The following is a 13,446-nucleotide window of genomic DNA, read 5'->3' on the forward strand; positions in this document are numbered from 1 at the left end:
TATATATATGTGTACATATTACATGTACATCTACACATATACATGTATACATATACATCTATATCTATATATATACATCTATACATATACATGTATACATATACATCTATATATATACATCTATATATATATATACATACATACATGTATATGTATATATATACATACACATACATACATACATACATACATACATGCATACATGCATACACATACATAACATATATATATATTATATATATGTAAGTATATATACATGTATGTATACTGTATATATGTGAGATAATAGTTTCACTTTAATAATAGTTTCACTTTAATAGTTTCAGCATTGAAGTGAAAGTATTAAAGTGAAAATACCTGACATTACAATAGAGAGATGCTATTGTTTCACTTTTGACACGTAATACTGAAATAGTGGAGGAGATATGATATTGCTCTGGGCTCGCATTAGGCAAGAAGTTAAAAAATTTTTTGGCCTAAAACACTACATGGACCCTAAGTAAGGCATGCGTAAAATCTGAATGAAATTGGTTGTGTAGTTCTCAAGTTTAAGGGATTCACACAGACAGACAGACACACACATACACATTCTCATCTTTATATATATACAGATAGATATCTTTTATCTTTTACTAGTTTCAGTTATTAGACTGTGGTCATACTGGGGCACCATCTTGAAGAATTTTAGTCGAACGAATGACCCCAGTACTTATTTTTTGTATTTGTCTCTTTTGCCAAACTGCTAAGTTACAGGGACATAAACACACCAACACTAGTTGTCAAGTAGTAGTAGGGGACAAACACAAATACAAAGACATACACACATCGATGGACCTCTTCCAGTTTCTGTTTACCAAATCCACTCACAAAGCTTTGGTTGGCTCAGTTAGACAACACTTACCCAAGATTCCATGAAGTGGAACTGAACCAGGAGCCATGTGGTTGGGAAGCAAATATTTTAAAACACAGCCACGTCTGTGCCTATATATTAAAACAGAAAAGTGGTAACATTTGTGGGTACTATTTATTATGCATTACCTATGTTTCATTACTAACAGTCACCTATGTAACTTCTGTTAGTAATGAAACATATGTAACATGGAATAATACCAAAAAATATTTTCAGTTTTCTGTTTTAACAGGCAATTACTCTGCAATAAGTATTTTACAATATTTAACAGTATTTTTAACTCCCATATAAAATATACCAGCTACAAATACAGCTGTGCTTCATGAGTACACAGCTTGAGTTGTAACTCTATCTACATACAATATGTGTGTGTGTGTGTGGATTAATAAATGTGAAATTCTGTTTGTCCATCTGGGACCCTGTATCTCAAACTACATTTACTCCACATAGACACATTATACCTTTTTGGAATCGGGATGAACCTGGGATTGAAAATCTGCCCCTCATTTGGTTCTTGAACATCCAGCATTGGGATCTGATTTAAAAGCATTTGGGTTGCTATTGCTGGCGTTTGTCAGATGACATCAGAGATCAAGAGAGAGACATTCACTTCATTGATTTTATGTCGAGCTAAGAACTTTGGGACAAATTAGTCAACAGTTGGAATTCAACTTGGGATTGGAACAATACAATGATTGCATTACAGAATTAATTCTCATCCGTCCTCAACCTCTGATTAAACACCACTGGGGCATATAGTCATTATAGATGTATTATAGTCATACTATTTAGCAATCTTTAGTTTTGGGCCACAAGCCCAATTAGCCCTCCACAGGAGTGCTGCTTTTAAACTAGTATGTAATATATTATATAGTTCACTTATTTTCTCTATTTTTATCACGCTTTGTATTATTCCCTTACTGTCTCCTGTATAATGCTTTATCAAGGTTGTCTCTGAAGGCATTGTCAATAAAATTCTTATAAATATCAGACTGTATATTCAAAGGTACTTGCGAAGGTAATAATTTCATCCTCGTCAGATGTCACAGTTAAGCACATTATCAATAAATGATCTGGAGCAGTAACTCATTATTTAATATTGAAGAGTTATTTCCATTACCTAAGGAAAGGTCAGCTTTGAAATTCGGATCTGATGGAATAAAATGTTATAGACTAGCAAATACACCTGTCCTTTGGACGGTTCAAGTTGCTTTGGTGGTATTTTTTACACTAAATAATTGAACTACCGAGAAAGCTTATGAGTAGCACAACAATCTATGTCTCTGATTAACCTACGAACGGAAAACCAAATTGAAGGCTGGTTATTGTGGAGGTCGTTGCACTTTAATGATCTTAGAACATATAAGTTTGCAAGCGATGCAAAGTAGAGCTACTGAAGAGTTTGGGAGTAGATTATGGATAATAACTACAAAATATAGTTGTTTTACCTGTCTCAGGTGTAGCGTATAAAGTGAAGATTGTCCTGGATCGACCTGCCTGGGGTGGCACATGTCTGCGCCTTCCCTACAAGTTTCTCCACAACACACGTCAACCTTTTGGCTAACACCTTGGGTAAAATCTTTAATTCTATGTTAAATAGAGTTATCGGCCGATAGTCACCACTCCCCGACTCACAGAGCTGGGAATCCTCCTATTGTGTTGCTCATTTGTGTAGACGCTGGCCAGCAGGTCCCAGAACAAGTCCAGCATACTATGATAAAACCCATAGGGTAAACCATCCAGCCACGGCGACTTTTCCCGTGCGCACTCAGCCAACAACTCTTTTACCTCCGCAGGAGTAATCGGTCCTTCACAGCATTCTGCTTTCCATTCTGAGAGTTGCGGCCGACCGGGTAGGAAGTCCTTTAAGGGTCCCCCATGCTCAAGCGCATCGCTCTCCTTGAACAACCGGGCGAAATGCTGATGAAAGGCCTTTTGCATCATTTCCTGTCCATAGATCTTGCGCTCCTGTTTGTCAGTTAAAGACTTTATAGAGGCTTTTTCTTTTTTTGCCCCTCTGACTCTCTGCACTACTTACCCATCCGGCAATGTTAATACCTTCTTGACCCACTGCACGTAACTTATCTCTAACTCTGCAGCCTTCGTGTTTGGCATTGAGGTGACGGTACAGGGCCGTTCTCGCCGCCTGCACTCTAGAAGTGGAACCAAAGTCCATAGCCTCGTCTAAATTCTTAACTAATTCCCCTTCTATTCTAGATCTATCTAAACTTAGCAGATTGCTAAATCTAATAGACTCTAAACGAATGACTCTCTTGAGGGCGTGCCACCATCTATTATTAATGATGGCACCACATAGTGCCCTCTGTACTAACTCCTTAATCTGGGCACGGAGGGCTTCATGAGTCAAAATAGACGTGTTCATCTTCCAGTACCCCGGTCCCTGTCTATGACATTTATCTATATGTACCTCACCGTGTAAGGTACAAAACAAAATTGTGGACAGCTAAAAGTATCCTTATCTCTATCTCTAACGAATACCCTATCTATGTAAGATTTGCGTGAGCCGTCGTTATTACTCCACGTCTACTGTGGAACGAATGGCTCATCCAGTCTGTAATGGTCTACTAGATTATAGCTCTCTAGTAGACCCTTGAGGTCAGGATTTCCCCTCCTATCAGTCGAGCCAACACTATTCACTCGTGCATCGAGGATAGTGTTAAAGTCTCCTAACAGAACTACCATTTTTGACGTCACTAGAAGGTGCTCCAGGCCTCAGAAGAAAAAAACAAAACAGACTGCCCACGGTCGTTAGGAGCGTAGACAGCTACCAGCCTGAAGGACTGTTTACTTTCGTGAGTCACATCCAGGATGACCAGCCTACCTTCTGGGTCCAGAAAGACAGTACTTACCTACACATCCAAGTTCTTCCTGAAAAAGACCACTCCTCCTCATCAGCTAGGAGAAATAAATTTCTGATAGCCATTCAGAAGAGGTGAGAACGCTTGTGGTCCACTCATCTTGGACTCAGTTGCAATGGCTACATCTATATCTCGTGTCCTAAGGTCGTCTAGAAAACAAACCTATCTCCATTTCGATCCCAGTCCACGTACATTTATGCACTCTAACTTAATCATTGTTGAGAAAAATAAAAAGGATAACTTTCAGTCGAGTTTCAATTTGGGGAGGGGTTGCACCAATTTGCCTGCCTCCCCATCTTTCTCTTTATTTGGTGTAGCTGCTGGACTTTTCGATAGTGTCGCCGTAGGGCTTTCTCTTGGTGTGGCTGCCAGACTAACAATTAACTTGCCCTCAGCCACTTCCGCACTCACATCTCTAATGTCATCTGAGTAGCGTGCTTTAAGCTCTGTATAGAAAGTTTCCTCCATCTTAGCAAATCGAATGTCAGTTTTATTGTCTTTTAATACTTTGTAAACTCTTGCTTTGTGGTGTGATCTAATGATTGTGTTTGATACCTCGTTTTTTTTTTTCTCTGAATGCTATTATTTTTTCTTTTTTTCCATGTGTTTTGGGGAGGGGTTTGGCAAATTATTTTACCGCGGGACTGGATTGGGGAGTTTGGCTATGTGTGTCTGCATGCTTCGATGATTTTTTTGTTTGGGGAGTCCGGGACATGTGCTTTCTTCCGTTTATGTGTTACAGTAGTGAAGTCCATATCTTCACTTGTGTCTTTTTTCTCTGTGTCTTTTTTCTCAGTGTCTTTTTTCTCTTCCACTTTTCCCGTCTTTTTTTCAGTTGTATTTTCAGGTTTTTTCCGCCGCTTTTACTTCTTTTGTCACTTTTTGGGGAGGGGCCTCATTTTCTTTTTTATTTTTCGTAGACCTAGAGCAGATGTGGACCTTCTCTCCACACTTGAAGCATCTGGGCCTACGTCCCTCTACGGCTACTCGTATGGAGAGCCCCTCCCCTACAAATACCCTACCGGGCAAATTTTCTAAGGTTTCATTAGAAGCTTGTACCACTAATTCGAGTGTTTGGCCTTTCCAATTTATCGCATCTTTCTTTTTCATTTGCAAGATGGTTACTTTCTCCTCCACGTCATATATTACCGCTGCCGTCACCCACAAAACTTCAATAGTGATTTTAGCCTACCTGCAGCCTAAGTAGGTGGGCAGCAGCATAATTTCTTCATTTTTTAGTGTCTTTGTTGACACTTCCTTCGCTACGTTAGCCGATAGGAACTGCGCTTCGGCAGTCGCGCTACGTGTTCCCCGGCTAACGTAGCATACCTTGTTCCAAATTGGTGCCATGCACCTCTCTACCACCTCATTTTTCGCCTCCATAAATTTTTTTCTTTTTCAGGTTATAAACCTCATATACCACTGTTCAGGCATTAATTTCTGCAACTGTTTCAGGGGGCGGCAACAGCTGAGTGTCACCGCCACTTTTTTTATTAAATTCCTGAACTTCTAGAACTGTTCCATTTTCACTTCATGTTCTGTTTCGTTCCTGCTCACCGCAGCTGAGAAACTTGGTTTTTTTTTCTGTATATCCTTGTTCACACTGGTACACTCCTTTCCCATCACAGGCAAGTCCTTTAGGGATTCAATACTGAATTCCATAACGCAACACTTTTCAACTTTGTCACAAATGATAAAATTTCAAAAAATAATAAAGTAACGCCCAGCAATGGGCAAATCAACAGTTCAATAAATTTTCAGAAAAAAATAATCTAAACGAATTTTTAACAGTATTTTCAGCCCCATAGGGCGAAAATTTCTGTTTCCAAACGACAACAGTTCAAATTATGATAAAGTACACAAAAATACAATGACAGAAAAAACACATGGAAACGAACTCACATAACAGTTGGTGGCAATCTCATAATACAACATGCAGAAAAAAGTAGGCGTGGCTTGTTAGCTGAATTTTTTATTAAGATAAGAATGTCACATATACAGCACAGGACAACACATACAAATGAAGTTCATGCGAGTTCGAATGAACCTTATTTAAAAAATTTCATGTAAAGATGAATTTTATATTATTAGGTTGTCAAGAAAGTTCTTGTGGTTTTTAACCTTTAAATTCAGATGCACATATCTCGGTTCAAACAAAACTTTATTAATCGAAATAAACACCATCAGAATCAACACACTTTTGCCAGTGCGAAACAAGTTTATCTATGTCAGTAGCGTAAAAATCCTGCATTCTGGTGGCGATGAAGTCGTTGAAGGTGTGTTTGGCATCGTCTTAGTTTTTGGAGCATTTCTCACACAGGAAGTTGTCGAGATGCTTGAAAAAGTGGTAGTCGGTAGGCGAGAGGCCTGGTGAGTATGGCAGATGAGGCAGAGTTTCGTAGCCCAATTCGTTCAACTTCTGCAGGGTTAGTTTTGGGACGTGCGGCCGAGCGTTGCCGTGGAGTAGAATTGGTCCTTTGCTGTTGACCAATGCTGGCTGTTCTTGTCGGAGTTTCTTATGCATTTCATCCATTTGCTGACAGTACTTTGCCGTAATAGTTTCGGCTGGATCCAAAAAACTGTGATGGATGAGACCGACTGCAAACCACCAAACAGTCACCATGACCTTCTTTTGGTGCAACTTTGGCTTCTGGAAGTGCTGTGGAGCTTCATCAGCGTCCAACCCCTGAGCTGAGCGTCGCTGGTTGTCGTAAAGAATCCACTTTTCATCGCAAGTCACAATCTGGTCGAGAAACAGGTCGTTCTTGTTGCATAAAAGAAAGAAAGACACACTTCAAAACAGCGTTTTTTGGGGGTTGTCGTTCAATTCGTGCGGCACCTATTTCTCAAGTATTTTTGTTTTTCCAATCTCTTTCAAGTGGTTGGAAATTGTTGTATACTTCTAATTCAGAAGCAAGCTCTCGAACAGTTGTGCGTGGATTGGCTTCGACAAAGGCTCTTAATTAATTGTTGTCAACATCTGATGGTCGACCACTTAGCTGTAGTGGCACGAAATTATAGCCGCCATTGAGGAAGTACTATTCTGTGCATGCGCAAGGGACTTCACCACCGGAGGCCCCTCGAGTGTGCATGCGTAGTAAAACTAGTACTTAAAGAGTGAGTTTTACTTTGTAAGTCAGTTGAGCGACAAACCTTCTATGTGACAACTCCTCGCTCCTCAACGAAGCTCTCTTCACCTCGATGCCTTCGATGGTGATAGCTACTTCTCTGGCAGGCATCAAGGAAGCTCTTAACTTTCCAATACCAACTACAACTTAATCAGCGGCTGCTAAGCTGAGTGACACAGGATTTATATAACCAAGCATCATTCAAAAATAAAACTTATTTTTATTATGTTGTTAATCGTTTTACTGTTCCTTAATTTATAATGCTGTTGAAAGGAGATAGAGAGAGAGAGAGAGAGACTAAAGTCTCTATGACAACTATCAAAACTTTTACAAAGCTTATCATCTTCAAGACTCTCGTCACCGCTACGAAATTTCTTGAACCACCATTGTGCTGTACGTTCATTAGTGGTTCCTGGGCCAAACGCATCGTTGATATCGCGAGCTGTTTCAGCAGCTTTTCGGCCTAACTTGAACTGGAATAAGAAAATTGTGCGAATTTGCTTTTTGCCCATGTTGTATTCAACATTCCGGAAAAAATGGTCTAATTATTCAAAAAGAAAAAGAGTAACACGATCAGATAGAGCGAAAAACGGGCTCTAAAATGAGATATAAAGTCAAAGTTATTTAACAAAAATTAATTTGAAAATACATCATTTGAAACCAAAATTAAAAATTCCGCAAGAACTTTCTTCACAACCTAATATATAGTCTTTTTTTTCCCTTTTGGGGAGGGGATTATGCCCGGTTGCCTAAAAGGCCCAGCGGCTACCCCTTTCCTTTATTTTTCTCCCAATGCAGATTAAGTAGGATTACTAGCACTCACCTTCCTTAACACAGCCTTCCATCTTTCCTCAAACACACTTCGCGACAGGATTCTCTTCTCCAGCCCTATCTTGCTCTTCAGATGATATCTAAAGTATTTTAGCAAACCAGGGCCAGAGATGAAGGATCCCGTCCTGAGTCCTTGCATTCTAGTCTTCCAAACACAGCAACTGTACAGAAAAAAACATACCTCACCTTCCTTCAAGAGTCCAGTTGGCGGTACAATCTTTATTATAGATCCAGCCGATAGCTACAAGACACTTGTCTTATTCATTGTCATCAGACAATGCTATTAGTATATTAACTCAGTCCTCACACAATTGCAGCAAGATTGTTATGGCATTACATAACAGGCTAACATATCACAGGGGGATGAGTTCAATCCTTGGTAACACAAGGATATGGTTTTGAGCTAGAGGAAAGAAGTGAGGCTCTGATGGCAACAATAAATTAAAGGGCAAATTCCTTTGGCAGACTCTGTTTCTCCCATTCATTCTCCACATTTAGCAGTCTTTCGTAATGGTTTCTCCAAGCCTCTTTTTTTGCAAGGGCACCATCATCCATGCGGACATATTTCTCTCCTGACATCACAGTTCTTTCTCACGCACTGTCTTTGGTCCTTGCATTGCTGGACATTGACAAACTTCTTCTTTTCTGCTACTCCCTTAGCTTCCCTTTTGGCTATTTGATACATTCTCCTGCTACCCCCACTCTTCCATGCATGTTTCTTTGCTCAAAATGGCCTTGTGTACAGTATTGTGGCCCTGAATATGCTAATCAATTACCATTTGGTAATTATGATACTTCTTCTACAATTGAAGATAATTTTAATAAATAAAGAATTTATGTATTATGGTATTTGATACTTGTCTATTGTCTACATTGTTCACATAAATGCCAGTACCAGGCATAGGTGGCTTCCAGCAGTAAGAAAAGTTTAAGAATAAAGTTAGTGACCACAAGTTACCTCTTACACTCTCAGTGTTGTGATGAGAGTCAATGTAGCCTCTTGTGAGGAATGGACTGAGCCGGGAGAGTGTATATAGTTTGTGTTATTTCATAGTGAAGTTGGAGAGTGTGGGTTGGTTTGTTCATTTGGAATATATATTGTTGGTTCTTGAGAGATAGTTACATTCTTATTGCTGCTGCATTATCTTATTTTATCGCACTGGTACCACATATTTTAGGCCATTATCCCAATAGTGGTGGTACTACTATATTGGATACAAACCATGTTACAGCATCTGGCGACGAAAGGTTCGAAGCTCGCGTAGGTTGTAATTCACCTGCAAACGAAGCATTAAATTCTTTCTTACCAGATTGTCAGCCTTATGAAATTCCCTTGCCCATGTTTTTTCTTCTGCAGCCATCCACATATCATTCAAGATTAACTACGTCAATCTTACCAGTTTTGAAGGCACAGATCTTGCTGTTTGTCTCAGAAGGAATGCAAAAGCCAAAGATACAACCCCCTGTATCCAGCCAAATTGTTCAAATAAAACACAGAAAAAAAACACCTGCTACTATTCTTGTGAATTAGTAAGCTGTATACTGTATCAAACTGAGCCCACATCATCATCTTTAACATGTCTCAAACCTTATACTAAATATTTTATCCAATCATTTCTCTCCAGAATGGCAACCTCTACATGGAATCACCTTCTCATCAGACATTAATTTACAGAAGTTGAAAAAAAACATCATCAACATTCACATTAACAGTTTGGTAAAGCCTGCAAGTGTTCTCTGAACATCATTTTTTCTCTTGCTCACACTATATAATAGTACTAACAAGAATTTCTAACAAAGGTACAAAGCCAAAAATTTTATAGGAGGATATAATTTGTCAACTATATTAACCCACTCCTTATCTAGTATTTTATTTCATTGCCCTCAGAAATATAGAAATGTGAAGTGTGCTGACACTGCTAACACTTTCATGACTTACTTTCTGATAGGTAAACTGTTTCAATAAATCTTTAGTGCCACTTTAGCATACTGTCTGATGCTAATTCTAAACCATAGCTCTAATCCTAACATAACCCATAACAAGGCATGCACACAATGTAAACAAAAGGAAAAACAAAAACGGATAAAGATTACATCAATTTTAATGCAGGATACATTGAAAGATACAAGCAGGATATTACACTTTGAAAAGCAAATGTGACATTCATTCCAGGGAAGTACAGAGCTCAGGCAGAGGTTGAAATTATTTAACAGATGTGTAATAAATTTCAAAGCAGGATACATTGAAAGATACAAGCAGGATATTACACTTTGGAAAGCAAATGTGACAATCATTGCATGGAAGTACAGAGTTCAGGCAGAGGTTGAAATTATACAACAGTTGTGCAATAGATTTTCAAGCAGGATACATTACACTTTGAAAAGCAAATGTGACATTCATTCCAATGAAAGTACACAGAGATCAGGCACAGGTTGAAATCATACAACAGTTGTGCAATGAATTTCAAAGCAGGATACATTGAAGGATACAAGCAGGATATTACACATTGAAAAGCAAATATGACATTCATTGCATGGAAGTACACATACAATTCAGACAGAGGTTGAAATTATGTAAGTTGTTCCAAAGTGCAATAAATTTCAAAGCAAGTTTCATTGAAAGATACAAACAGTGATTGAATCAATTTTAACACGAAATAACTTCGAAAATACACAATTTTCTCAAAAATGCCAAGAGTAAATGATGTTTTATGTGACACATTCTACCAGTATACGAATTTTGAAAGTGTTTAGTTACAAAAAAATTATTTTTTAAATCTGCCGGCCAAAGGGTAAAGATCCCCAAAACGTATAAGATACAGGCATTCTTTTCTTTGGGACAAAATTCTTTGTTGACCAGTGTTATTCTTATGTAGTTTACAAATCCAAGCATGAAAACGTTACTTGACTTTGAAGTTTTGGATACACTTCACACACATTCACATGAATGCATAAATGTACATATAAACTTATATATATATATATGAATACATACTTCCACATGCACTTATATATTAATGATGTACACAAATACATGACAGGCATACATAATACTGAAACACGCATAAAGTTAACACAGACAGCCAAATATATTAATATAACAAATTAAAAAAATAATAAAACCATACAATCAATGAAAAAACAAAAGAAACAGGAAGACGATACATGTTGATTTTATTAGGTATTTCTGTTTATTAAACAGACACATACTATGAACAGGTCAGACGCTGAACTTTAAATTTTACTGGGTACAACCTTAAAGTTGACACCGCTTCGCTAAACGCAGGAAATTTCTGTCTCGTTATTGGCTAAAAACAAAATTTTTTTGCGATTTTTAAACCTCTGTAACTTTTTCTCCAATTTTTTTCCTCCACAACATCTTATCTTCAAAGCAATTAAACTGGAAGGCTACATTATAAGGATCTTTTCCTTTTGATGGGCAACTCGATCAATTAATTTTCTACGAACACTTTAAAACTTCGGATACTGGCAGAATGTGTCATATAGAACATCTTTTACTCTTAGCGTTGTTGAGAAAAGTTCCTATTTTCGAAGTTATTTCGTGTTAAAGTTGTCATATTTCGGTAATTTCAACCAATCAATGACAGTGTATTCAGCTGAATAAAATTACTGCTGTTGTTTGTCAACAGCAACTTCCGGCGGTGTCACTGTTATTTATGATATATTTCATCTCAATTACGTTTGTATGAATAAACGAGTGTATCTGAAGCACGTTTACTTTATGACACCACCATAATCGTTCGTGCATTTTTACTGCTTTTAGGTTTTTTTTTCCTGTTTACCTGAAATTTTTTGCCCCCCACTCCAATTTATTCATTTTTTCCGTAACCCTAAAACATTAACCCTAACCCTAAGTAGAAAAATTGCTAGCTGAATACACGTCATCGATTGGTTGAAATTACCGAAATATGACAACTTCAACACGAAATAACTTCGAAAATAGAAACTTTTCTCAACAACGCTAAGAGTAAAAGATGTTCTATATGACATATTCTACGAAGTTTCAAAGTGTTTAGTTAAAGAAAATTAATGAATCGAGCTGCCCATGAAAAGGAAAAGATTTTCAGATCTTTTATTGCATATTTTGGCACTGTCATGGTATTAGCTGTCAGAATTGAAAGTAGAAAAATCTAAACAAGGCATGTTACTGCTGGTTTGAGTTGAAATCTGTTTCTTTGGCTACTAACTGGCCGGAACTATCTGTCTGTCTGTCTCTGTCTCTCTCTATCTATCACTCGTCCACCTTCGTTTGTTTCCGTAGAATTTATCAAATTAGAAAATGCATTTCCGTAGAATTTAAACAAATGAAATTCAGTTTAAACTTTATAAATAAATATATTTTTGCATTATTCATTATTGTTTTTAAAAACAAATCACATACACCAATCAGCACCACCAATGACCACCACCACGCGTAATCCAAAGTTGGAATTAATCACCGCGATATTGCCATCGCCACCGCTACAACAGAAAATAGTATTAATTGGCTTAAGAGACATGGACTTTTAAATACCCCAAAAATATGCCCCTCGTGTGGAGCTAGCATGATGGAAGTAGCCAAAAAGTTTTTTTTTTCTAATTTGATAAATTCTACGGAAACAAACGAAGGTGGACGAGTGATAGAGAGATAGACAGACAGACAGACAGATAGATAGATAGATAGCTCCGGCCAGTCAGTAGCCAGTTGAAACAGATTTCAACTCAAACCAGCAGTAACATTCCTTGTTTAGATTTTTCTACTTTCGCTTCTGACAGCTAATACCATGACAGTGCCCATATTTTACGAATGAAAAAAAAACTAGATCCCTTAGGCTTTACTAATAAGACAAGACTGGATCTATAATTTACAACTATAATAGAGAGAGAGAGAGGGAGTAATTGATCTCAGCTTTATACAAATACTAAGTGTTAACTTCAAAAAGCATAAAGACAACGGATATAACCGGAAATTACTACACGGAGTTCTATGCATGCGGAACTATTTTATTTGACCGCTTCCGGTTGCAATTCATTCTCACCACGTGTGTATTAGAAAATATACGAAAAAGAGAAAAACAGCCGTCAATTATGCAGCACGATGAGGTATTTATGTATGTGTGTGTGTGTATATATATATATATATATATATATATATACATACGTACAGGCATATGAAGAAACCTTTTCCTTGTTTTCTTTTTAATTCTTTTCATAGTTCTTGATATTCTTATCCTATATATTTTTTTTCTTGTGTACGTGATTTAATGCCTTAGTCGTATTGATCCCTGTTTTAGATTACTTATACCTTGTGTCAAGTTAAAAACTCACCAGAAAACGTTAGGAAATTAGTTGCGCGCACGCATACTGCTAACATGATCGTATAGTGTGTTTATGTGTTTAAAGTTTCAGTTCGGATGGCACCTTACTCACTCGCACCTTGGCCACACGTTTGCCGCAGTACGAAGGCAAGAGCACCCATTCCGCTGTCCTTATTGCCTCTGTGGAGTGCTTTATTGCTTCCTCCTCCGTTGTGAAGCGCACCTCCACAGTGGCGTATCTCCTCCCTATACTGATTACATGATCGTATAGTGTGTTTATGTGTTTAAAGTTTGAGAACTGTATGCATCCGAGGGGGAGAAGGTTTGAGTTTCTATTTAATGTTGTCTTTTTCATATTTTCAAGTCATTTAAACACATAA

At 37.7% G+C, this 13,446-nt stretch overlaps 1 protein-coding gene and 1 pseudogene across 1 annotated transcript in view; one reads left to right on the top strand and one right to left on the bottom strand.

The window, feature by feature from the left end:
• Nucleotides 1–5,953: 5,953 nt before the first annotated feature.
• On the bottom strand, nucleotides 5,954–7,434 carry LOC128249398 (histone-lysine N-methyltransferase SETMAR-like; annotated as a pseudogene).
• A 4,573-nt stretch (nucleotides 7,435–12,007) lies between these two features.
• The window catches only part of LOC106874548 (protein MAK16 homolog B), a 148,871-nt gene continuing 147,432 nt past the window's right edge, over nucleotides 12,008–13,446 (top strand). The window contains exon 1 of the mRNA XM_052972582.1: nucleotides 12,008–12,851. Coding sequence (XP_052828542.1) covers nucleotides 12,837–12,851 — 15 coding nt within the window. The 5' untranslated portion in view covers nucleotides 12,008–12,836. The remainder of the gene's footprint in view (nucleotides 12,852–13,446) is intronic.

The sequence above is a fragment of the Octopus bimaculoides genome, chromosome 14, assembly GCF_001194135.2.
Source record: "Octopus bimaculoides isolate UCB-OBI-ISO-001 chromosome 14, ASM119413v2, whole genome shotgun sequence".
In the NCBI taxonomy this organism is placed as follows: Eukaryota; Metazoa; Mollusca; class Cephalopoda; order Octopoda; family Octopodidae; genus Octopus; species Octopus bimaculoides.